Raw genomic sequence first — 24755 nt, 5'->3', positions numbered from 1 at the left:
CAATTACGATTAATTTTTATCAATAATGTGTGGGTTTTAAATTAACAGGTAAAAAGATATGGGTCATTTAGCCGCAGGGGTACTGAAAAAAAAAACGAGGGAAAAAAAATAATTCCGTTAAAACGTGAAAATATTTACGGGCTTAAAGAGTAAATATTTTTGGTAACGAAATAAAAATTAAAAAAAAAGCAAAAACAATTTGGTTTTCACGTGTAATGGCAACATAAACAATGGCATCCTGCTATTCGATAGGTCGCCATAAATTTTATTGTACACATTGTAAGCTAAAAATAGAAAAACTAGGTCATGGTGTTTAAATTTGCATTGTTATTTAAAAACTTGATCTGCAAAGTAAACAAAATAACTATAAAGTGGGGCAGTCAGAAATCGAGTTCCTTTACAGCCAATCAATGTTTGTCTTACGAAAGTGAAACATCGGGGTTATAACTTCAGCTTGATGAAAATAAATAGAAATGTAGCCTTAAACTCAAAAAATTATTTTCAAGTTATCTGGATTTTCAACTTTAATAACATTGATTCTAAAAATATTAAATTTCTGAATTAATTTTAGGCTTTATTATTTATTTTTTACTGCTGCCATGAAGTCCGTATATATTAATAATTATCATTAAAAAAGTTTTTAAAAACCCACGTTTTCTGATTGAACTAAAAAGTAGAAAATAAATGCTATACATCACAATAATGCAAGCAATCACTCTACTATAAGCGATGAAAAACGTGGGGCGCCGAAGTAAAAGTTTTTTATCTGTCATTGTTAATATAAGATGTAAAAGTTATATTACTATTGATTAGATAATACTATTGACTTTTATTAGGGAGCTTGTAGAGAGTCAACAGTATTAGAAACTGTAAGAAAATCACGGCGCCCCACGTTTTTCATCGCTTATAGTAGAGTGATCGGTTGCATTATTGTGATGTATAGCATTTATTTTCTACTTTTTAGTTCAATCAGAAAACGTGGGTTTTTAAAAACTTTTTTAATGATAATTATTTTCTACTTTTTAGTCTTTGTCTGTTTGTTTGCATTCAAATCTTGCTATCGATTTTATCTTCTCGCATTCACTTTTTTTTTGGGTACACAAACACCGCGTGACCATTACTCAGCCAATCGCGTGCTCGCTCCTTCAGTAAGCCACAAGAAGGAAAGTACCGAACCTTGTTTTTATCAAATTACAATTACTAGGTTATGTCCCTTTTTTCGATCGCAAGATTTGATTGGAAAAACAGACGCGAAAGCAAGTTAAAGAAAACAGGAAAAAATGAATTTTATCCATGTCAACAATATTATAGGAGGATACTTGGGAACTCAGTGGCTTTCACTTAATTGACCGATTATAGAATCTAGCCAGAAGAAAATGCACATAGAATTAAATTTACCTGGTTTTTTAGTGTCATCTAAATGTTCTTTATTTATGCCTGTGTTGTTATAATAAATACTTAAATAGTGAATTTAAATAGGCTTTTAAAATAGATTAAAATTTTTTTAATAGGTCCTACTTAACTTATAGACAAACTCATTTCTAGAAATGGTGGAAAACAGATTTGTACAGAGCAATGCATATTTGATCTTCGCTGTTGATAATCTCCATAACGAGACGTTGTTTGGTGATTTTGTTGATATTGATTGATAGAACAATATCTTTGGAAGCTTTGTGGGCAATATTTATGCGGTATTAGTTTTTAACGATAATTTATGGTAAAGGACGCAAAGTATGCACTGCATAAACATAGTTTTTCAGCTGTCATTTTCTGATTGTAAATTTCAAAATTTATTTTTAAATTGTTTTTTTGTGTGTGTGTGTAGAACAACAGTATTTTGACATTGAAAAGCAGTTAATAACAAGCAATGGAAAGCTAGAAACAGAGACCTCTCATAGACAAATTCTTCAAGAGAAACTGACTGAGTTGGGTATGTATTATCATTAATGGATTTAATATTTTGTGTGTGAATCTCAAAAATGCTAATATTAGTTAATTAACTTTTAAATTGAGTGATTGCTGTTTTCAAAACAATTTTATTTATAGAGCTGATTATTTTAGTATTACCATTAACTATTATTGAAACCATTAAAAAAATTAAACTTAATAGTTTTTCTAGATTGAATAAGTAGAATGCAAACCAATGTATTACAAAACTAGATTACATATAACTTGAAACAAAGGTTGCAATTATAAATAAGAAATAATCGATAGAAACAAACAAATCTATTACAATTTTGCTTAAATGTACCTTTTCATGACTAGGCAGCAATATTTAAAATGCAAAATTTTTTGTTTTCAGAGTCGAAATATGCTGAGACTACCAAAAAGCTTCATGAGTTGCAAGAGAGCTGGGAAATTTTACAGTCGTCTGAAGTAAGTATCAACAGCTTAAGTTTATTTCATGCAGTTTTTAAACTTTTTTTTTACAAAATGTTGGTAACTACATAAAAATTGTTCCTTTGAAAAATTTTCTTCAGCATGAATACAAAAGTACTATTCAGCTGCTTGAAAATGAAAAGCGAGACTTGACAATTATTGCTAATAAGCGTAACAAAGAAATCGATAGATTAAATGGTAAGTAATATTTTAAGAAATTTATTATTATTCCATTAAAAACATTCTTAAAAAAAATTAAAAATAACAATGCTTTATTTAATTCAGAGGAATTAAATGAAATCAGCAAAAAGTTAACTTCAGCTAATAATGAAAAATGTGAAGCCCAAGCACGGCTAAGTGAAATTCAAGCCGAGGAAGTTTCTAGAGAGGTATTATTTGATTTATATTGCTTATATGTTGCATTTTATTCTTGAAAAATTGGTTGTCAGCCGAGATGTTTTAATTTCTGCTTCCAGTACAGAGAGAAAAGACTTGAAAAAGAAAAAGAACAGCTTGAAAAGCAAGTTGAATGGTTTAATGATCAACTTACCGAAAAAACGAATCAGCTGAGCAATGTGCGAAAAGAAAAGGTAAATTTTTAAAGTTATGTATTTAGAAAAGACTTTTTACTTAAGGAAATCATTAATTGTTTTTTTTTTTATGTACATTTTTATTAGACAAAAAGCTTACGGCTGAAAAGTAGATTTAAAAGCAAATACTTAAATACTTGGGTTGCTAGAATTTGAAAATAAAGTTTTTGAAAAGAATGTATAGAATGAAATTTATATTATTTACAGACTAGCCATTTACTTGAAATTCAATCACAGCTGGAGGAAAAGACACAAGAGGTAATTTAAAGTACAATCTTCCACTGTTTATTATGACCAGATTAACAACTTTAATTATGTACTCTAAAATGGCATTTTTTTTCTTCAGCTTTCACACTTCCAGACTCTTGTTAATACTCTCAAAGAGACAGCAGAGGAACAGAATACTAAAATGGATTCCCTAAATCAGAAACTCAAAGATGTAAATTGAATACTGTTTTTATTAATTTACTGAAATAATATAAATTGTAGCTATGTTTTACATATTTTTTCTGATGATTGGTATGATTTAAATTTTTTTAAATCAGGAGAGAGATGCACAAGTCCAGTTGGAAGAACAGTTTAGGCAAGAACTCGCTGTTCAAAAAAGGTTAACAGACCTTTACAAGGTATTGGCTAAAGATTCTGGTTTTCTGTGATGGTGGTAGCGGTTGTTAAAAAACTGTTTTAGCTAAGGATTTAATGCATTATCGCAAACCTATTGATCAAAAAGAAAAAGTTATAAAAAAATGATAAATGTAGGTATATGTGGGATATTTTTATTTAGTAATATTGTAATGATGACTTTATTAAGGTTTCAGCTGAAGAAAATGATGAAAAGGTAACAGAGTTAACTGGTGCTGTTGAAGAACTTCGCAAGCTTCTTAAAGAAGCCTCTTCTGGTAAGCTACAGTAATATGTCTCAAAAAATTGTTGGTACATTTTTTTTATCAGTTACCTTATACTAAAGCCATAACATTTAAACAAAAGGTTGACTGTTAGAATTATGTCAGTAAAAAAAAAATTTCTTGGCATTTTAAGTCATTTGGTAAAAATAAAATTGTTTCATACAAATACTCCAAGGAATAAGGTAATAAGTTATAAACTTTAAAACCAAATATATTTGAATATAAAGTGCAATTAGTTCTATTTTTTACACTTTTTGCAATCAGCTTATACTGAGCTAGAAACAGAAAAGTTGAAGGAAGTCAGTCAACAGGAAGCATTACTAAAAGAAAAAGGTAAAATTTCATCAGAATAATTTGACATATTTTTAATTTTTGTTTTTCTTGTTAAGTTTAAGGTTTCTTTGTAAAATTGACTGTTCATTTTAAGACATCTAATATATAAAGCTCAAATGGACCCTGGCTCTGTATGTATATTTGTGGAAGACATGCATATAGTAAAAAAAATTGACCCCCATTGTGTAATATTTTAAAGTATTCATTTTTGTACTACTATCTAAACTGAGGCCTAAAAATATCAATATTGATGGTTTCATTAAAAGTTTCATTTTCCAAACTTATCATATTGATTTCCGTAATGGCGAAAGAACAATATTCAATTAATATATATCCCCCTTCACAGAGATTCTAATTGTGTGTCTGAAAAAGTGTACAAATTGCTTCCCTTAGTACCAATAACATTCCTTGATAGATCACAAAAAAACATTACATCTGGAAAAAAATTTCTTTTTATTAGTTTGTTTTGGTGTTGGAAAAAGTTATATAATTAGCATGGATTGATAAAGTGAAATGTGCTAGGTAAAACAGGGGTAATTTAAATACTACCTTTTATTTATTTTATACACTGAATGTACTGTTTACTAATTATTATGTTTAATCAATAACAGTTAAGAAGCCATTCCTAAATGTCCTCTATTTTTATCTTTCCGTTTGCGGATAAGATGGGGTATTATAGTCATCTAAATTGAATCAGGTGCATCCGCTGGGCCCCCGGCAGAGTGCGATTTGTTGCCCGGCTATATTGTATTATGGTACATATGTTCATTTTGAACAGCACGATAGACTAAGGATAAGAAGGGTTACTATAGTTCTTCACTAAATTGAATCTAGGGTGCTATTTGGGGTGTTTTGGTTGGTTAGAGTTAGGTTTAGGGTTAAGTGTTATTTTCTCAAATGGCCATATTTGCTTATAGACATTTAATTGGAAAAATAATATCTTTTCTAAACCCGGGCAATCCCAGGTATATGTTGCTTAAGAAACACACAAGTTATGGTTTTTCACAGAAGCCTGGCAGAGATGGCTAGTACCTTAATAACATTAACTTTTTTTTTCAGATGACTTAATTTCAAAACTACAACAAGAATTAAAAAATGCTAATGATCTTATGTTAGCTCTTAAAAAAGGTATGTACAAATTCTAAACAATTATGTCTGCAATTTTAATAAGTGGTTGCTTTAATTAATATAAATTCCATCTGACAGGTGCTGTCACATTATCAGAAGAGGCAGTTGAATCACTGTCTCCATCAGCTGCTGCTACCAGCAAGCTGCTCAAATCAGGCATGTCTCTTACACAGGTAAATATTTTCTTCATGCTGGGTTATAAGTTCGGGTTGACATTTTAAACATATATGGAATTTAAAATATTTTCTTTCAGATTTATAATGAATATGTACAAGCAACAGATGAACTCAGTGAAGAAAGAGAAGAAAATAAAAGACTCAACTCTTACTTAGAGCAGATCCTCCAGGTTAGTAGATTACAGATATAACTAGCATGATATCTATTTTTTATTAGGGATGACTCTGAATTTCAGCAGTTTTTTTTTTAAATTTATAAATTTATCATTAAAGTTGAATTTTAGCCTCTAAGTGTCTGGATATTTTTTAGTTACATTTTTTAGAAAATAGGAAAGAAGTATTTTATAAAATCTTAGAGCCTGGTTTCTTTACCACTAATCTGTGTTGTAGGTATAATCTAGGTAAAGGTACTTATCTGGTTGTTCTTACTGCTAGTGTTAGATATTCCCTTTACCATTTCCCCCACTATGCTAGTTTTAATTTCTAAATCTCAAATATAATTTTAAAACCATGATTAATTAGCCCTTTACTAGTCTAACACCCCCCCCCCCCCTATCCCTCCCCTTGAATGAGCAATCGCTAAATTCTAGCCTACAATTACCCAGAGAACCTGTTTTATATTATGACATGCTATATGCCAGCTGATTTATAATTGTATGTAAACTCACAATGACTCCTTCGCATCTTGTTTTGGGAAACAGAAAAGCTATTTATAAACTATACTGATTTAGCTACTACCACAATGTTTATTTTTTTGTAAAATATTTTTGTATTTCCAATACATTATTGTAAGTAAATAATAGAACCAATAGATTTTAGCTATTTGTGCAAACTCATATATAAATTAAAAAGTTCATTATTGAGATTGTGCTTTTAAAGGGTTGGGAGGTTGACATTGGTGGTTAGAAGGAGAGGGGTGTCTTAACATAATAATATGATTAGGCTTATTAGATGGAATAAATAATCTTAAGAATAGACCTATGTTAAGTTATAATTCCATTAAGCTAATTAACAAGCTTCTCAGACTTCAGGAACTGTGTAAGCATTTTTATAATAATTTAATTGAAAGACAATAGATCATTAGCAGTTTCATATTAGTGAAATAAAATTAACTAATTAAAGGGAAAAATTACAGTTAAAAAGGACTATTAAAAAGGAGTCTTAAGCTATTATTTTGTAAAATAATGTGCTTTTTAAGTCAGTGCCTTATTAATTGCAATACATTAGAACTTCAAAAATCTGATCACATCACCTAGGCTGAATATAATCATGTTTTATTTTTAATTTTTAAGGAGATACAAGAGAAAGCTCCCCTACTCAAGAAGCAAAGAGAAGATTATGAAACAGCTCTTACCAGTATTGAACAGATGACCTCACAGTTAGATTCTACCATGTTGGTAAGATAATTTTTTTTTAAAGCTTAACCCTTTAACTCTTAGCTCCTGACCCTAAAATTTTGACAGGCTCTCAACAAATAAAATAAAGACCACAAAAATAACGAAGTTAGTTTAATTTTTTTAATGAATGTTTGTTCATGAAATATTGTCAATAATTGTACTTGGTATGTCAGTTCTCCCAGCATGTAGGTATGGACATGAGTAGATTGTAAATTGCAAAAGATAAACAGAACAAAAAAATTAGTTTATGGATGCAACCAAGACAGGAACTTACAAATTTCTCATTGTTACTCATTAACTAAATCAATTATTTCAGTCTGGCAGTGTGACATTTTTTTTAATATAACAAATTTTACTAATACATTTCATTTACACCTTCATTTTTTGCTTAATCAAATATTTGTATAACTTTTTGCAGGAATGTGAAAGATTAAGAACAGATGCTGATGATATGAGGAGTAGATATGGACACGTTCAGAGGGAATGTGTCAAGTATCAGCAGTCAGTCAGTGATCTGGGGAAACAGGTTTGACCTTTCTGAGATGTAACTCTTTTAAATAGCAGTTGTTCATGCCTTGAAATCTGCTATAGGCCTACTAATTTTTAAGCTTATGTGAACTCGGGAAACAATCAAGCGACTCAAGCGAAAAATAAATAGCATAAGGCTAGGGTAACAAACTGAACATCAATAATTTTTTTACCATCTTATATGTCAGGGCCCAATAGTTACAAATTTGCATTTAAATTATTTTTATTTCGCTTGAATAATCATGGAAATACCTTAACTGTTGGGGAATTTTAACTATTGTGTCATCCCTATCATACTTTTTGAAGATTTCTCCTCAATGGTCAGTTAGATCTCTGACTTTTAATGACAAGATAGCCCATGCACTATTTTTAAACACAAGTTTTGTATTTGGTAATTTATTAAGAAAGAAAAAAAGTTTTTGTTCTTAAATTGTAGGTGCGACATCTACTGAAAGAGGTGGAAGAACTTGGAGGGGGAAGAGTAATTAGAGATGAGATGGACGTGTCATCTTCTGAAGTCTCCAGTTCATCTAATATTATTACTGAAAAACTTGTCACATTTAGGTAAATAAAACTGTCAGGCATTTAAAATGAAATGTCAGTAGTATGATCTTTATGTATTCTCATTATTAATTGAATTTTTTGTTTGTTCTAGAAACATAGAAGAGTTACAGCAGCAAAACCAGCGCTTGATTGAAGTTTGTAGAGAGCTCAGTGATAAAAAGGAACAAGAAGAAAATGATGCAACAGCAGAAAAGTAATATTTTTTAACATGATTACTGTCAATAAAAGACTATATTAAATGTTTCTCTTTAAAATTAAATTTTTTTTTTATACAAATGCTTCTTAATTAAGATTCTGTAAAACACTAAAATATTAGTAAATTCAATTTCTTATTCATAGAAAACAAAAGTACATCCATCTTTGCTACAAAAATCATGGATTGGATTAGTATTAGCATAAATACTTTAATTTTTGTTAATTTTATTTCGTGGCAACGTGAATATCAGTGTTAAAAAAATTTCACTCTGTCGACTGTTGGGAGCATTGTTACAGTCTTAAAGAGTTAATGGTATTGGATCATCACCAGTGAAGGTTTAAAAAATAATTGAATATTTCATTGCTTTTCTGTCAGTCTCTGGTTTAACAGGAAAGTAAAACCATAGCTAGTAGACCTATCAACTTTACTATTTGCTAAATGGAAAATATGATTGAAAGAAAAAAGTTTTAAATTAAAAAAGGTTTTATGTTTTTTAGTGTCTAAGACTGTTTTATTTCAACGATATCAAAATATTATTCAACACTAGCATAGATGGGATAGTATTATTGCATCACATCAGTTTACTGATTCTAAATATTTCTAAATATTTCTGTTCATTTTAGCATTGTCACATGTTCTTTCTCACTATGTTTTGAGCTAATTCATCTTGACTTCTTCTCAGAACAAGGGAATTAAAAGAACAGCTTGATTTTACCATGACAGAGTTAGAACATTTAAAAGATGCACGTGCCAGACAAGCTGAACTGGTAAATTTTTTCATGACTATCTTACACCCAGTCCTCGTATTTTTGCCTTTGTCAATGCTTTTCATTGATAAATATTAACAATCAACAGGTGGAGTCCATTGTCAGACAAAGAGATATGTACAGAGTTCTTTTACAACAAAGTGGCACTTGTTCAGAGGTTTGTTCATGTGTTATTTAACATATTTTAATGTTCTAGAGTGTTGATCAAATTTGAGTGCTAACATTTCTGTATTTCTTTAGCTTCCTCATGCAGCCCTTGTTACATCAACACCAGTTTCCAGTATGTCTAAGGCTGTTGCGGCACAGGATATTAAATCTGACGACACTTCCAAAAAAGAACTTGAAGATACCAAAAATGCACTGAATGAGCTTAAAGCAGAGTTTGAAGCCTATAAAAAAGATAAAATGGAAAATGAAAAGTATGTTGCTTTTGGACCCATATTTCTTGGCTAACTCATTTACATATATATTTTCAGTAAAACTTATTTGCATGTCTCTTTTAAATTTATGACAGGATACAAAATGAGACTTTAGAAAAGATGCGTCAGAACCTTTCTGACATGCGAGTAGCAAACACTAAGCTCTCTACACAGGTATGTGCCTTGACTACAACAAAGGTCAGTTTAAACTTTAACAATACATTCATAGTAAAATAATGTTTCCAAAATGCTCTCATCCAGCTGGAATTTGCTACTGACCGCTACAAGATAGTCCAGAACAATGCAGCAGGTTATAAGAAAGAAATAGATCTGCTACAGGAGAGAAACCACCAGTCAGCTGCTACTATTTTAAGACATGAATCAGCAGTTGCTCATCTTAAAGAAGTAACTACTTTTAGACACATATTTTTTCTGTAATTTTGTATAATTCATTTAACTAATAATTTTTTAACAAATCTGAAATGTCTAGATAAAATACCCTAAAGAGTATGATTAAGAAAGATTTGCATGTATCAATACTGAAGATGGTCATTATCCTTAGTAATAAAAATTATTTATTTCCAGGAGTTGATGGCTGCCCAAGAAAATGTTGCTAGATGGCAAGTCCAGGTAGAAAATCTAAAAGCTGAAAAAGAATTACTGAAAAACCAAGAAAAACGTTTAAGGTTGGATTTGGAAAGTATTCGCAGGGAACAAACGTCACAGACTTTGTTGATGACCAGTTTACAGGCAATACAGGTAACTTGCATTCAGTCTCTATGCATTCATATTTCTTTAAATACAATGCTCATATATTTTGTTTGAAAAAAGATTTTAATTACTTTTAATATAATAAGAATAATCTTTTGTTGGAAGAATAACCAAGAGAGAGCAGAGTTTGAATCTCGTACCAGACATTCAAATCAGATAGAGGGGCTAGAGAGAGAGGTAGCCAATTTAAGAAGGCGACTAGAAACTTCATTAGAAGAAAAAACTCAGCAGGCTACAGCATGGGAAGTAAGTCACATTGGGTATCTTTGAATACATTCTTATAGTAAACTAAATTTATTTAGTGTAATTAAATATACATGTCTATTCAATCTAGGATATTGTAAAAACTGTACACTTAGAGCTGAAGCATGAGAAAGAGAAGCAGGCAACTCTACAGGCTAAAGCAGACAATGCTATCCTTGAATTGGAGACAGTAAAACAAGAGGTAGAAATATTACTTAGAATTTTATTATTCTCAATGGTATCTTTTCAACATGTCCCTAATTTTTTATATCCCTGTTGCAGCTTAGTACATGTGAAGCTAAACTTGTAGCAGCTGAATTAAAACTGGAGAATCTTTCTAAACAGCCCGGAGAAGGTGAGTTGTTCATAGATCTTTTTTTTTGGATGTATTTTTGACACAAAGCATGATATTCTTGAATAACCATTATCCAAAAGGTCCACTTTTATAAACATACTCATTAGTTTTCCCTTATTATTTTGTGGGAGCTATTGTACAGAAAGAACACAATTATCAAAGTCCTCTGAAACAAAATATTTATAATGTATAAACATTATACAAAGCTACTTGATGCTCTTAAGTTGAAAAATCCTGATGATTGGTGAAAACTTTGCTTTCTTTAGGTTTAAAGTACCCAAGTTTTATAAAGTACGAGACCACCTGTTATCCTTGGATAATTGTGGGTTTCTGGGTCATTAATAAATTACATCACGCTTGTTTGACACTTTTTATCTACCCCCTTCCCGCTGTTACACACTGTCACAAAAAGCTAAAAAAACATTAAAAGACATCTTACCTCAGCCAACATGCTTTTGTCTTTTAAAAACACTAAAATAGTTTAGTAAAGAAACTATTATTTATTGTGTTTTTGTACTTGTTTTTAATTTTAAGTAATTAATTTTGGTTTGGCCTACTTTCCTTTGACAGCATAATTCAGTAAATCTAGATAAATTTATTGTACACTCAAATTAGTAGAACTGTCAAGCGTATCCTATTGAAAATCGATAATCTTATTGTTAAAGCTATAGCCGACAGAAAATTTAGATTTATAATGCGTTAAACTTGAATGGACAACATGGTCTTCCAGATTTGTTGTGAGAATAAGTAAATAAAGTATTTGTTCTGAACTTTTATAGATAAAGGGATGTTTCTACAAATGAATATATCAATAAATTAATTATTGTTTACATAAATATGTGAACTTTACAGTTCTACACATAGTACAGATTTTCTGATCAAGCTGTACAGACAAACAAAAAATATAAAATATATAAACATCTGACTTTTTAACTAATTGGAAATATTTTTTGTTTAGAGGATGGAATATCAATTGTTGATTCTAGAGTTGAAACTGAGGCAGTGAAAGATCTTAAGAATCAATTAGCTCAGCAGAATATTCTTATTAAAAGTAAGTAAATTGATTAGGCCTATGTACAACTATATAATTGGTTTAGCATGAAGTAATATTTGGTAATTTAAAAATACTGTGGAAATGAAAGAGACAAGTGTGTATAATTTTATGGCTAACCTTTAGACCTAAGACAACAAGTTGAGGCTGCTAAAAAACATGCCAATCAATACAAGACTATTGCTGACAGTGTGGAGCAGAATCTGAAGGACCAGGCCAAGGTAATGGATTCATTAGTTAGATTTTTACAGTTTAACTTTGGATGGCAAAATATCTGAGCAAAATCTTGTTCAACCTGATAATTTAACATTTTGTATTGGATATTCTCTTGAAATCTTCCAACCATTGAGTACACAACATCATATTGACTGTTCGTGTAATTCTGTGTTGGTATAATAAATTTGTCTAAAACCAAAAAATCTATCACTCTTTTATTGACTGATAGGTAGTGCTTTTTGTCAGCACATTTCATTGAACCAGAAATATAATAAATACAATTTTAAACTCAATTTGTGCAACAAAATTTAATGTTTTCCTTAAAACTTAAATTAGGCCAGCAGAGAACTGCAGGAATCTTGTGAAAAGAAGGTTGAAGAAGCATGGCGAGAAAAAGAAATATTGGCTAAACGTTTGGAACTTTTGGAAAAGGATCATGAATCAGCAGTAGCAGAGAATGTTAGACTTTCAAGTGAAAGTGATTCACTAGTGAGTATTGTTTTTATTAATTTGTACATGAATTTTTTCCAGATATTTTAAAACATTTTTTGTTTTTGCAATGAATAGCATGGTGACTTGAGAAACCAACTAGCATCTCTAAGACATGAGCTTGAAGAAGCACTAAGCCATAAACAAACAGCTCTGAGCAACTGTGAGGCAGCTCAGGAAGATCTGAAGAATCAAGCTGATCTTGCATCTCAGGTAGTAGACATTTTCATTTAGAATCCTTCATCAGCTCTTAAGCAACAAAGCCTTTAAACTTTTTGAAACTATCTGCAGGCACAAGATAAATATGAAAGGGAGTTAATGCTACATGCAGCTGATGTTGAGGCCTTGGCAGCAGTGAGAAAACAGGTAAACTATTAACTTTTTTCTTTTCAACTCTACTTTTTTATAGTGACATGGCATTAGGACAATTACTAATGGAAAACTGTTGAAACTAGAGAAAAAAAAAATTAAAATTTATGACTAAATTTGTAACAACGTACATTTTATTATGTGGGTAGATCTCATAAAATCATCTGTACCAATAACTAAAATGTCAGTCTGTAACCATAAAATCCTCTGTGCAAAAACAACTTACTATTAACCCACCCAGTTAAGTGGTTTTTCTTATGTGGTTCTGGTTGATGCGCCAGAACTTTGTGAAGTGTAATACATTCCTAACAAATCAAACATTGGTCTAAAAATAGAATCACTGCCACTTCTTGTTTCACTGCCACTTCTTGGTATGAAATAAGTATTTAGAAACTTGTTTACAGTACCAATAGTTGACGTTGTCTACCAGTATGAGTGACTTCCTACAACTGTTGTTGTGAAAGGGATAATTTAGATAGTATCTCGAAATAAAGCTAATTAAACAATGTAAGTGGTTCCTATCTATTGTCAGAAACAAATTTTTAAATTTGGAAATATCTCCGTGTGTAAGGACTGCACTTGATACATTTAATGCTTTCTTTAACACCAAAAAATCTTCATTCTAATTGAACAACCATACTATTTTATTATCAAATTACCCCATTCAGCCTTTGAGTACGCAAATATATGATTTTGTAATGTTTGTGTAATTAAGTGCTGAAACATGAAATCTAGCCAAACATAAGCTCCTCAATTACTCTTTGATTGATGAAGCTGTCAAACCTTATGAGTTTGTCTACATATTTATCTGCTTATAAATTATCTTTCAATTTACATTTTCTTAGATTTAGTGCTAAAAATTCTAAACTTGCTAATGTTACAAAAAACTCTGTAATGATTTATTTACAGCTAGAAGACATCCAAGAACATCTGCAACAATCCCAGGAAGAAACAATTATGTACGAGAAGCAGTTCACTGAATCCAAGGTAAGCTGGTAATTTTGATGTAAGGTGAGCAGCTGTGCATGGCTGTTTAGTATATTTTGATTACGCATGGTGCTAGTATTGCAAATATATTGGCCGATGGATATATGAAGTATTACTATATTTATTCCAAAACTAGGACTGATTTAAAATGTTTTTTGCTGTATTAAGTATCATCAGAGTATCATTAAAACTGTGATTTCTTTATTTCTCTAGACCTCATGGTGTGAGCAGGAACGCATATACAAGGAAGAAATACAAATGTTGGAAACAAGGTGTGAAGAGCTGACCAAACAAAACTCAGTGCTACATGATCAGATGGCTAAAGTAAGTGCTGCAGTGGGTGCCTACCATAAGATTTCAAAGAATCCACTGTTTGCCCAAGAAAAAATATGCCTGTGGTAACTTTTGTTATATTTTGTCTCTAGCTGAGTTCTGAGGTTATCAACATACAGCAATCTGCACGTCGAGATTCTGGTCAAGGTATCAACACATCATTTAGTGATGAACAGGGCAAAACTTCAGATCAGTTGCTTGAAGTTATCAAGTAAAAATCTTTTTCTTTCATAAATGATTGAAATATGAACTAAAAATGTTTTGTCATGTTAAATTAATAAAATATGGATCACTCTATACAGATTCCTGCGGAGAGAAAAAGAAATAGCTGAAACTAAATTCCAGGTTGTGCAGACAGAATGTAACCGTGTCAATCAAAAGCTTGTGCATGTAGAAAAGCAACTTGAGGAATCAAATAAAGCTCTTGCGTCAGAAAGACAAAATGCTCAGGTAGGGTCAGAAATTGTAGTATATTCTATTTAGTTAAATTATTAAAGTGCTATGTTTCTAGTTTCTAGTTAGCTAAACATTACAAATAATGAATACATGAAACTGTTTTCTTTAGGTGAATGCTGAAACTGTTGCCAACCAAGTAGAATTAATGAGAAAAGTTAGCAATTTGAATGTCCTTACTGATAGCAATAAGCTATTGAGAGATGAGAGAGACCAACTTCTTAATGCTAAACAAGAGCTTGAAGCTAAGGTAACTACTAAACATTTAAATATTCACCATTCAGAGTTTTCTTAACTCTTGATAGTTGAACCTATTGGAATCTGAATGAAAAAAAGAAAAAGGCATGGCTACAATGATGAGTTTATTTCTAAACTTATATACTGATATCATGTAGTGACTAAGGTATCAACTGGTGATAATTTCACACAACTTAATCAGCAGAATATTAAGACAGTGTTTAGTAATAAATACCCAGCCAGTAATTTAATCTAGATGAGCTACAAGGCAAATATTTCTTTAAAAATAAAAGGATGAACAAAAATTCATACTAGGAACATTTCTGGGTAATAAAATTTCAAACTCACAAATTTGATTTAGGCAGATCCAAAAGCTTAACTACTTCTTTATCCACTGTAATCTAATACTATAATGGGCTACGTTCGCACATCTCTCTCTCTCTCTCTCTCTCTGTCCGCAAAAAATTTTCGCCGGACATCACGTCAGAAACGGCAGCGATATATGGAGAACTTTATACGGACTTTTGTTGAAAATAATATGTTAGATGTTTTAAATGTATAACCACAATTTTATTTAAAGAAGAAAAATAAAAAATCAAGGCGTATTCGAATATAGAGAAACAGTATTATTTATGCAACCGGAAAAGCATTAATAGATGTGTAAAAGAACGCATAAAACTGTGACGACACTATTGCTTACTAATGACGTCATCTGCCGTGTTTAAAATAAAAAAGAAATGAACTATTTCATTCAAATTTGATTTAGATCTACGTACACTATGAAATGTATACAATACAATTTTTCCGGCCTAAACTCATAACATTTATTTATACAAAATCTTTGTTTGGAACTGGCTAATTTGGGATAAAAAAATTAATTTGAAAGAATAGGCATATTCGCGTAAGTTAAGATTTTAAAATACGTCTTTCATTCTCTGTATTTTATAAGGTGCCTAAATAGCGGAGATGTTAGTGTACTATAAACCACGCAGGTGGTGCGGGTTCGAGACCCACCAAGTCAACTTGGTTAATGTATTTTTTTTTTTTATTTTGCTCAGACTAAACTTAAAAAAAAAAAATTCAATTAGGATTCTAGATCTAGATCTAGATTGTCGGGTGTCCGATAAGGCACTTCCCGGCGCCGCAGGCGCTTCAAATTTGGCAGGATCTTGCCTTGGGGCGACAGAGCACGGGGGCCGGTTGGCCGAAAAGTCTACGATGAGGGGGTCAAAACTGACCTCGACTGACCGGTACCTTATATGAGCTATAAATCGAAAAAAAAATGTCCACGGAGGAACCTCTTCATAACTCTTGAGGTCGTAGACCGACCCTATGGTGAATTAATTAAGCATTCACATTCTCAATGTTTTCGAAAGCCTAAGCGAAGCTGGGCAGCATGCCTAGTTAAAATGTAATGGTCCAATTGTTGTATTTGTACTATGGGCATATAACATATGTATCATGACAGAAAACTGGTAGATGATGCTGGGCGATATAGATTTCTACATACAATTTATAAATGTATAAACTTTGCAGTTGGAGCAATGATAATGCTCCTCTGTAGATGTCAAACAAATTGATTAACTTGATTATATTTGGTTTTACTGTGCTGTTTTCACTGTTTAAAATCCATAAAATATGGTGCTATATGTCTGTTGCCTATGCAAAAAACTCAACCTGTATAATATGTGCATTGACTATGGGTAATGATGTATATCAACATTAAACCACGATGGTCTGACAACCATGTTTTTATACATACACTAAGGCATACACATACTTAAATGTTTAATAGTTATTTTAAAACTAATTTTTTTTTATTGGTGTGACATACTCTGAAAATGGTCTCAATCAACAGATACATAAATTGGAGTCTGACATAGAACCTTTACAAAACAAATTGCGTGAATTTGAATCTGAAAAAGATACACTGACTGTTGAAAGGAATACCTTGAAAGATGAACTTGATCGTTGGAAGAATAGAACTACAAGTCTTATTGAACAAAGTCATAAAACAGATCCTGAAGAACATAAGCGGCTCATGTAAATACCAGCTAAATTATTTCTTAAGTTTTATTATAAGAAAATTATTTTTTTAATTTTTAAAAAATTGATTTTTTTCCAGTCAGGAAAAAGAAAACCTGAGAAAACAATTAGCTCAAGCCAGAGAGGAGAGCTTCAAGCATAAGTAAGATGTGTTCACCACTTGTCACTTGTTATAGCAGTATTGTTTTAGGATTATTTCTTGCTATTTGAGAACATAGATCTAGTTATATTTACATACTTATACTTTTATTTTAGGAATGAGCTGAGCAGATTAACAACTAGCAACAACTCACTTCAGTAAGTTTTCTCTTAAATATCACTGTACCAAAGCATCGACAATTAGTAACAATTCACTTCAGTAAGTTTTTTCTAAAATATCACTGTATTAAAGCATCAACAACTAGCAATAGCTCACTTCAATGATCAGTTGTTTTAAATTCATTTGTAATGTCTTTTTAAAATTATAAATACAATTTTTATATTACAGAACAGAGCTGAATAACATCAAGCAAGAATCTTCTAAAACAAGGTATTATATTCTTAACAAAGTAGTATAAATCTTTATAAAAACTGACATATTTTCTAAATAGCAAAAATGGTTACTTAGTAATATTAGTATTCATTTTGTTATTATTGGACTTTTAATTATAAAATAATTGTGTTACAGTCAAGAGGCTACAACATTAAAGAAACAACTTGAAGAAAAAACCAAAGAAGCTGAAGAAAAAACTACAACAATAAATCGTTTGAAACAAATTGGTCGCAAGTACAAGGAACAAGCAGAGAAAACGACAAAAGAGTTGGAAGATGTTAAGGCTAAAGCTGCGGGTCAGGAGACTGATAGAGTTACCTTGGCCTCACTTGAAAGTGTATGTTGAAGAGTTAACTCAAATATAAAAAATGTATTCATATTTAAAAAAGAAGATTGTGTTTTTATATAAACTATTTATGTGCAGACTATAGCTGAGCTGCGTCGCTTGAACTCTGAGAACAGTGAGACCATTGCTAACTTACAAACTAAGCTGACTGAGACTCAGAATGAGAACACTGCAGCTGCAATGAGAGCTGAACAAGCTGCTTCTGAGAATCTGGTCTTGAAAGAAAATATAAACTCTAAAGAAAAGGTAACAATTTTTATCAATGGTGATTCACCAGGAATAACTATTTTCGCTTTAATATGTATAAGTTGTAAAATATAAGCTGATATAAAGCCATATTCTAATGATGGGAAAATTATTGAAATATATTAAAAAAACTAACAATAAAAAATAAAAATTGTGTGTAATAAAAATCAACATATTTGGCCTATCATACAATAAACCTTGTTTAGTGGTTTGTGTGGCTACTGTAGACGATTTTTGTGTGTAAATGAAGTATACAAATTAATTTATAAAAAAAAATGATGTGCCTAGGAAATGGCTCAGATACAAGAGAAAAACACAAAGTTGAAAGATGAGCTAGATGAGTTTGGTAGGAGAGCTGCTGAAGCTGAGAAGAAACTCACTCAGTCAAGGCAAGTACTGCAGAATGCTAGAAATAAAATGATGGTCCAGAAGACACAGATGGAAAACCTTGAAGAGGAAAATAAGGCGCTGAAAGCAAAAACAGCTTCAGAACATGGCGGCTCGACAAGTGGTCAGTCCTATTTAACTTTTATACCATGGCAATTACCAGTGTAGTTAATTAAGGCTGATTGTTAAAAATAGTTAAGTAAATTAATTAGTCAATAAAAGTTGTGATTTAAATTACTAAAATATTCCTAGATACAAACCCGGAGGATTCAAAAAGTGCAACATCGGCATTAGAAACACAGCTAGAAAGAGTGGTGAAAGAAAATGCTGAGCTTCAGACCAAAGTATGTTTTTTCTAGTGTTAGATAGGTGGTTATTGTATGTTAATTTGTATTAAATAGATTTCAACAAATAAAAGCTCAAATTTGATGAATAAAATTGTTAATATCTCATAGGTACAACAACTTCAACGTCAACTTGAAGCTGCTCAGCACAAGCACTCACCACCTCAACAACCAGTAGCTGCAAGGCCTGCTAGCTCTGTTGGACCAAGGTTTGCTCCATATTGTAGTATTTACATACCAATTCTTTGTTCACTCTTTCTGTGATTCTGGATTGAAACATGTTTATTTATTTTTTGAAATATAGGCTTAAGCATTTTATTGTGGCTGTAACTTTAATTTGCTTTTTAATGTAAACACAACCAGCCATAATGTTTGTTGAAACCATAAATTGCCAAACTGTTTTTGATCACATTTTTATAGAATGATTGAGCTAGTTTTGTAAACATCATCTTTAAAATGCTGGTGTATGTTTAGTGTTAACTGGAAATAAAATGTTGTTTTGAAAGCACAACATGTAGTGATGCCCCCAAGACAGCCAACATCAAACCCATGACCACTGCAGCATCCAGCTCTAGACAACCTGTACCCATTACCTCTCACAGTCCAGCAGCCACCAAAGCTACAGCCAGTATAAGACCAATGGCTATTTCTCCCACGACCACACCCCTGCCACTATCTACTGGAACTCCTACAGCCACAGTAATGCCCACTACAGCCAATCAACATGATACATCTGATGGTAATAAGATACAAACTATGGAAAATTATTAGCTTCTCTTTATATTTTTAAATTAGTTATAATACCATTACATAGTTGTTACAATTAGGAACAATATTTCAGATAATATTACAGCTCCATCAAGTGGTCAAGGTACATCTTCAATCCCAGCAGCCTCCGTATCAGGTCGCATACAGATTGTTGAGCCACAGGTTGTAATGGAATGGACACCAGAATCATTAGGTTAATAAAGCCATTGTATTTAAATATAAATAATTCACAAATCAAGTACACCTAAAATGTAGTTGATGGTGATGTAGATAGACTATAGATAACTAAACTGTAGATTGGATATAGTACTCAACTGACAAAAGGACAGTATACATATGTAGACTTACTTGTTGATGCTTCCCATATTGCCACAGGTCCACCAGAGCAGATAGAAGAGAGTACAACCAATCAGGCTGTTGTTACCCCTAGCATTCAAGAAGCACATGTGTTTACCAATACACCATCCTCTAGCACGGAAGGTATACAGCCCCAGCAACACACTGCAGGAGTTGCACTGGGTAAAAGAATCAGAGAGGAAGAAAGGTAGCTGGTCATTACACATGTTCATCAACTTAAACTAACTTATAAATGTATTCTCAGTGCATTGGAACAAGCTTAACATGTATACTTTTCTATTTTATCAGTGCATTGAACAAACTTAACATGTTTACTTTTCCATTGTTTTTATCAGTGAATTGGAACTAGCTTAAAATGTATACTTTTCTATTGTTCTAGTTTTCCCTCAGAAGAAACAGATTCCAAACGCTCACGTATCAACACACAAGTACGTTTTTTTAATCCTCACCTCCATAAATATTTTGTCCAATTGTAATTGATTCACATTTACTTATTTTCTTATATCTTTATAAAAGATTAACATTAATGTACTAAACCCCCCCCCCCCCCCCCCCCATGTGTATAGGAACACCCGATCCCTATAATCACAGTGATAGATGAAAACCAACAGGTTGTAACCCAGATTCAGCCCACCCAACAGTTGCCTCAAGGGTTGGTCAAACCAGCAACTTCTGTCCCTGCCAGCTCACGACACCAGGATAGTGCTAAGGTTGATCATCTTTTCTTTATCTAGCCACACCATTCTCTAGTTTCATTTTAAATATTCAGATTCAGAAATTTTTCAGATTTAACTTAACTAACAACAATCTACTTCTGCATGTTCTATTTAAAAACAGTGAACAGGTTTATAAGTAATTTTCCCTCCAACTTGGCCGTTGTAAAAATTAAATACATTGAGTTCAGGTGAATCTAACGAAAAGAAATTGTATTGACTTCAAAATTTATTTTTAGATTTTTTTTTTTTTTTTGATTTACAGTATAGTTTAAAAAATGAGTTGTTTGCTAAATTCTTTATCTACCTAATTACCAGGAGCAGACAGAATCTCAGCGTGAAGAAAAACAGGTGAGGTCTTATTCCTGTGTACTTGCATATGTCTGACATTAAGAACATCATTGAATTTTAATCCTTCACAGGCCTATGTGCCCGCAGTCGCCTGAAAATTTTTGTATGTGCTGCAGTCCGGTGCGCCAGCGGTCGCCCTACTATGTGTAGTACCTTTAAGTACACGTAGTAGTGGACGTAAATTATTAAGCTGTTTAACTTCATGCATAATAAACTTGGGATCAGTTTTGTGTAGATTGCTTTTTATTTTATTTTTTAACTTAACTGTTATTTTTAAAAAAATATTTTAAAAAGTGCCGTTGTTGAAAAATGCATCTTCTTTTCGCCCGGCCATTGGCCCAGGCCAGTAAATGGTTAATATTGCAATCCTTTTCTCCTTTTCCTTTGTAGGCTGAGTCAAGACAACACAGCAGCGATGATGTTATAATGGTACTAAGTGATGAGGAGGACCAACAGGTAACAGACATTTCCATTAATGTTGGTTGGTTACATTAACTCATTTAGTTATATTAAATATTTATTTTATTACATCATTTATCATTTTTTGTTTTTACAATTGTTTTCTTTTAATAACCTCAACTAATTTTGCTTAAATCTGAATCCATTTCTGCAAAAAAACTTTTAAACAAAAGACTGGTAATGATCAACAATTGGAAGAGGAAGATGAAGAGGACTATGAAGATGATGAGGATGAAGATGATGATGATGATGACGATGATGTTGAAGAAGAAGCTGATGCAGATGATGTAGTTATTATTGGTCAGTTACTTTTGCGGGTCATTGCAATTAATATTGTGTTATATTCTAATTTTAAAAAGAAACCCATCTCAGTTGTGAACACACAATGCTGTCTATTCATTTAAGATATTTAAAAAATGTGTTATTTATTTGCATGTGGCTATGTATTGACATGATTAATATTTATTTCCCATTTGTGTTATCAGATATGGATGAGTCCCACCAACAACAATCCTCCTCAGGTGCCAGTCAGCTACAGTCAGCTCCTCGGCCACCCCCACCTCTCCAGCCCATTCCTCATGAGCGTCTACCTTCTGTTGGAAGGTCACAGCAGCTGACACCTTTTTTATTGGGGGTAAAACAAAGTAGCCTACTCTTTTAGAAACAGCGACATACAACCTCATATACCGCTACTTACACTTACAAAAATAGCCACATGAAAAAATCAAGTTTTATTGCAATGTGTGGGCATGTTTAGTGTACTGCTTTCTTCCATTTAGAATTTTAGCACCTTGAACCTTGACTTAAGTTGTCTCTAAGCTAGCTAAGTATAGCCATTGTCATAAAATTTCATATGCTATGAAATCTTAAAATTTAGTTTTTTAGGTGTACCATTTGACAAAAGCCCACACTGGTTTTTGAGGCTCGATTTAAAAATAAAGACAGTGTAGCAGAACTTAAAAATATTATTACAATAAATGTTTTTATCTTTTGTTTTTACTGACTTAGATTCAGAATATAATTATTGATGTTTTTATTTATATTTGACTGGTTTGATTTGGTGAATACAACATAGTAAATGATTGTCACTTTGATTAGGGCCAGGGTAATGTGTTTGATGATGATGATTGTACAGTACCCAGCACCCCAACTCTCTCCCAACCCAGACGAGGAGACGGATTTGCTGAGGCCCTTAAGTAAGTATTGCCTCCTAGCTCTTAGGGCTTTAGATTAAACCTTATGATAGCTTTGCGTAATAAGATGTATATTTCCACAGTTCACCTGCTGTTCCTCAGCGTTTTCTATTTGGTTCAGAAGGTAGCAGCAACCCTGACTTGGCACAACTAGAATCACAAAGAGGTAGCCATTTTCTTTAATGGAACATTTTAATGAAGCTTTAGTTTTACTTAAACCCTTAATTGTATGATGCACCAGTATGTGCCTGAACTATGTGTAGTACATTTCATTCTGTAGAATAATCTATATCTTCTGGTAGCAAGATTTAAAAGACTTGTTTTTCTTGGTGATCTATCACTAGTGCTAAATTTTCTACAATCTTTTTATATATATAAGCATTTTGTTTTTCTAAGTTACAGGCAATTAAAATTAAATTCCTCTGCTGTTGAATTTGCTTTTGTTTATAATATAACTAATATAGTGATCCAAAAAAAGAAATGAATTCTAATGACTGTAGAATATTTGTGTTAGATTTATAAATGACTTTTTTTTTATTGAAAGAGATTTTTTTTTAAACAAACCTAAATGCATTTTATTTTACTTTTTGTAGATATATTAAAATAATTTATATTATAATTGGCTGTACGGGAACAGTAAACAGATAGTAAAGGGTTAAAAATAGAATTTACTTCTTGAATAGCCAAGCAAAAGGCAACAGTTTTTTCAATCATACTTTTTAACAAAACTAAAATGAAAAGCTGTGTACAGAAAAATGAACCTAAGTAAATGTTTTAAATTTTAATAGTATTAATTTTTACAAGAAGAAAAAAATATAAAAGGATGTTAATGTAGTACATGTTTCTGTAAGTAGGCATGGATGATACACGCATGGACTTATCACAATTTGATGAAACAAGGAGTGTCCCAACCACACCATTACACACATCTAGCCATGGTAATTAAAGTATATTTTGTTTTGCTCGCACAAAGTTGAACACAATTATAAGATTGTTTTAAACATTATTTAATGACCACCTAATTACGGTACCTCAAGTGTATTTTTCATATAATTTTTAAAAAAATTAAACGAAAGATTTAGTTAACTATGAATAAACCGACTTATTTCATTATGAAGATTCCCACCAAGAAACTCCATCATTAGAGGAAACCGGTGATGAGGAAACTCAAACACAGGATCCTGCCAGGTGGGGCCTTAACTTAGTATACACAACTTAGTATACAGTCATGTAACTCAGTGGACAGCTGGAGTCATTTTATTGTTTTTGTTTACAGAGGAGAGGAAGCAGAGGAAGAAGATGCTCTTCTAGAGGCTGATGGGGAGACAGAAGAGACAGAGGAGACAGGAGGTGCAGGTGTTGGAGAAGAGGAGTACCAAGAAACATCTGCAGGTTCTTAAAACTAATCATCTTAAATTTGCCAGCACAGCTGATCAGTTTCATCTATGGTTTTAACTTTTCATGAAAAATTTCAAAACAGATTCCCATGCAGGAGGTGATGTGCGGCCAGGATCTAGTCGAGATGATGCAGATAGTGGCCAAGATAAATCTGAAGGTGCAGGTAAGATTTGGTGACTTAAATTATTTGAAATAAACTCAACTTTTGTTTCAATTGACTGATCCTAACCTTTGAAACCCATCTATAATTTAAAAAATTTTTTTTTTTGAATAATCAAAACACTTTTTCTCTCTACCAGCCAAACCTCAGATCAAGAAAATAGTCTGGGCAGACCCAGGCTCTTCTGGAGCTTCACCAGCCCCAGTCAACCCTATTGGAACAGTTGTGGGAGGGAGCATTAGCATTCCACCCTTGATACCCCAGCAGCAGCCAGCTAGGAGGGCTCATGGTCTGAGACGAGGTGGACCTAACCGTGGACGGGGGAATCAGTTCTGGCCTCCCACTACTCAGAGCAGAGGAACTGCTCAGTTTAGTCCCAGGAGCCGTGGTGCAAGGGCTGGTTTTAGAGGGTTTCACCCTTAAAACATTCTTCATTTATCTATGTAGAGAGGACGTGTCTTCTGATTTTTTTAAATAGCTGACTGACCAAATCAGACAGATACAGGTAACATTCACCAGGAACTTTGTATAAATGATTGTATGGGAATAATAAATAATTAAATACTTTT

The 24755-nt window shown here is 32.1% G+C and overlaps 1 protein-coding gene across 3 annotated transcripts in view; it reads left to right on the top strand.

Moving 5' to 3' along the window:
• The window catches only part of LOC131928270 (nucleoprotein TPR), a 29593-nt gene extending 4838 nt beyond the window's left edge, over positions 1-24755 (top strand). The window contains exons 2-62 of one of the 3 annotated variants that reach the window (XM_059284250.1): positions 1826-1930; positions 2303-2376; positions 2481-2577; positions 2665-2768; positions 2856-2969; positions 3177-3227; positions 3316-3408; positions 3515-3595; positions 3781-3868; positions 4139-4207; positions 5267-5335; positions 5414-5508; positions 5589-5681; positions 6804-6908; positions 7327-7434; positions 7873-8000; positions 8092-8193; positions 8879-8963; positions 9052-9120; positions 9204-9382; positions 9478-9556; positions 9644-9787; positions 9968-10141; positions 10259-10399; positions 10488-10598; positions 10679-10751; positions 11710-11802; positions 11929-12023; positions 12355-12507; positions 12586-12720; positions 12799-12873; positions 13786-13863; positions 14077-14187; positions 14289-14407; positions 14499-14646; positions 14762-14899; positions 16745-16929; positions 17012-17074; positions 17188-17229; positions 17420-17461; positions 17600-17801; positions 17889-18056; positions 18345-18567; positions 18696-18787; positions 18899-18996; positions 19294-19526; positions 19641-19748; positions 19931-20099; positions 20292-20340; positions 20479-20622; positions 20944-20976; positions 21367-21432; positions 21609-21735; positions 21921-22069; positions 22534-22631; positions 22712-22794; positions 23480-23566; positions 23747-23816; positions 23905-24020; positions 24109-24189; positions 24326-24755. In XM_059284250.1, coding sequence (XP_059140233.1) covers positions 1826-1930; positions 2303-2376; positions 2481-2577; positions 2665-2768; positions 2856-2969; positions 3177-3227; positions 3316-3408; positions 3515-3595; positions 3781-3868; positions 4139-4207; positions 5267-5335; positions 5414-5508; positions 5589-5681; positions 6804-6908; positions 7327-7434; positions 7873-8000; positions 8092-8193; positions 8879-8963; positions 9052-9120; positions 9204-9382; positions 9478-9556; positions 9644-9787; positions 9968-10141; positions 10259-10399; positions 10488-10598; positions 10679-10751; positions 11710-11802; positions 11929-12023; positions 12355-12507; positions 12586-12720; positions 12799-12873; positions 13786-13863; positions 14077-14187; positions 14289-14407; positions 14499-14646; positions 14762-14899; positions 16745-16929; positions 17012-17074; positions 17188-17229; positions 17420-17461; positions 17600-17801; positions 17889-18056; positions 18345-18567; positions 18696-18787; positions 18899-18996; positions 19294-19526; positions 19641-19748; positions 19931-20099; positions 20292-20340; positions 20479-20622; positions 20944-20976; positions 21367-21432; positions 21609-21735; positions 21921-22069; positions 22534-22631; positions 22712-22794; positions 23480-23566; positions 23747-23816; positions 23905-24020; positions 24109-24189; positions 24326-24609 — 6788 coding nt within the window. In that variant the 3' untranslated portion in view covers positions 24610-24755. Of the gene's footprint in view, positions 1-1825; positions 1931-2302; positions 2377-2480; positions 2578-2664; positions 2769-2855; positions 2970-3176; positions 3228-3315; positions 3409-3514; positions 3596-3780; positions 3869-4138; positions 4208-5266; positions 5336-5413; positions 5509-5588; positions 5682-6803; positions 6909-7326; positions 7435-7872; positions 8001-8091; positions 8194-8878; positions 8964-9051; positions 9121-9203; positions 9383-9477; positions 9557-9643; positions 9788-9967; positions 10142-10258; positions 10400-10487; positions 10599-10678; positions 10752-11709; positions 11803-11928; positions 12024-12354; positions 12508-12585; positions 12721-12798; positions 12874-13785; positions 13864-14076; positions 14188-14288; positions 14408-14498; positions 14647-14761; positions 14900-16744; positions 16930-17011; positions 17075-17187; positions 17230-17419; positions 17462-17599; positions 17802-17888; positions 18057-18344; positions 18568-18695; positions 18788-18898; positions 18997-19293; positions 19527-19628; positions 19749-19930; positions 20100-20291; positions 20341-20478; positions 20623-20943; positions 20977-21366; positions 21433-21608; positions 21736-21920; positions 22070-22533; positions 22632-22711; positions 22795-23479; positions 23567-23746; positions 23817-23904; positions 24021-24108; positions 24190-24325 lie in introns of all 3 variants that reach the window. The other 2 variants (XM_059284249.1, XM_059284248.1) reach the window with 2 other exon arrangements.

This window comes from Physella acuta, unplaced genomic scaffold, assembly GCF_028476545.2.
Source record: "Physella acuta isolate Inbredline_101_S28 unplaced genomic scaffold, ASM2847654v3 ptg001480l, whole genome shotgun sequence".
In the NCBI taxonomy this organism is placed as follows: Eukaryota; Metazoa; Mollusca; class Gastropoda; family Physidae; genus Physella; species Physella acuta.
This window is presented reverse-complemented; position numbering and strand designations above follow the sequence as displayed.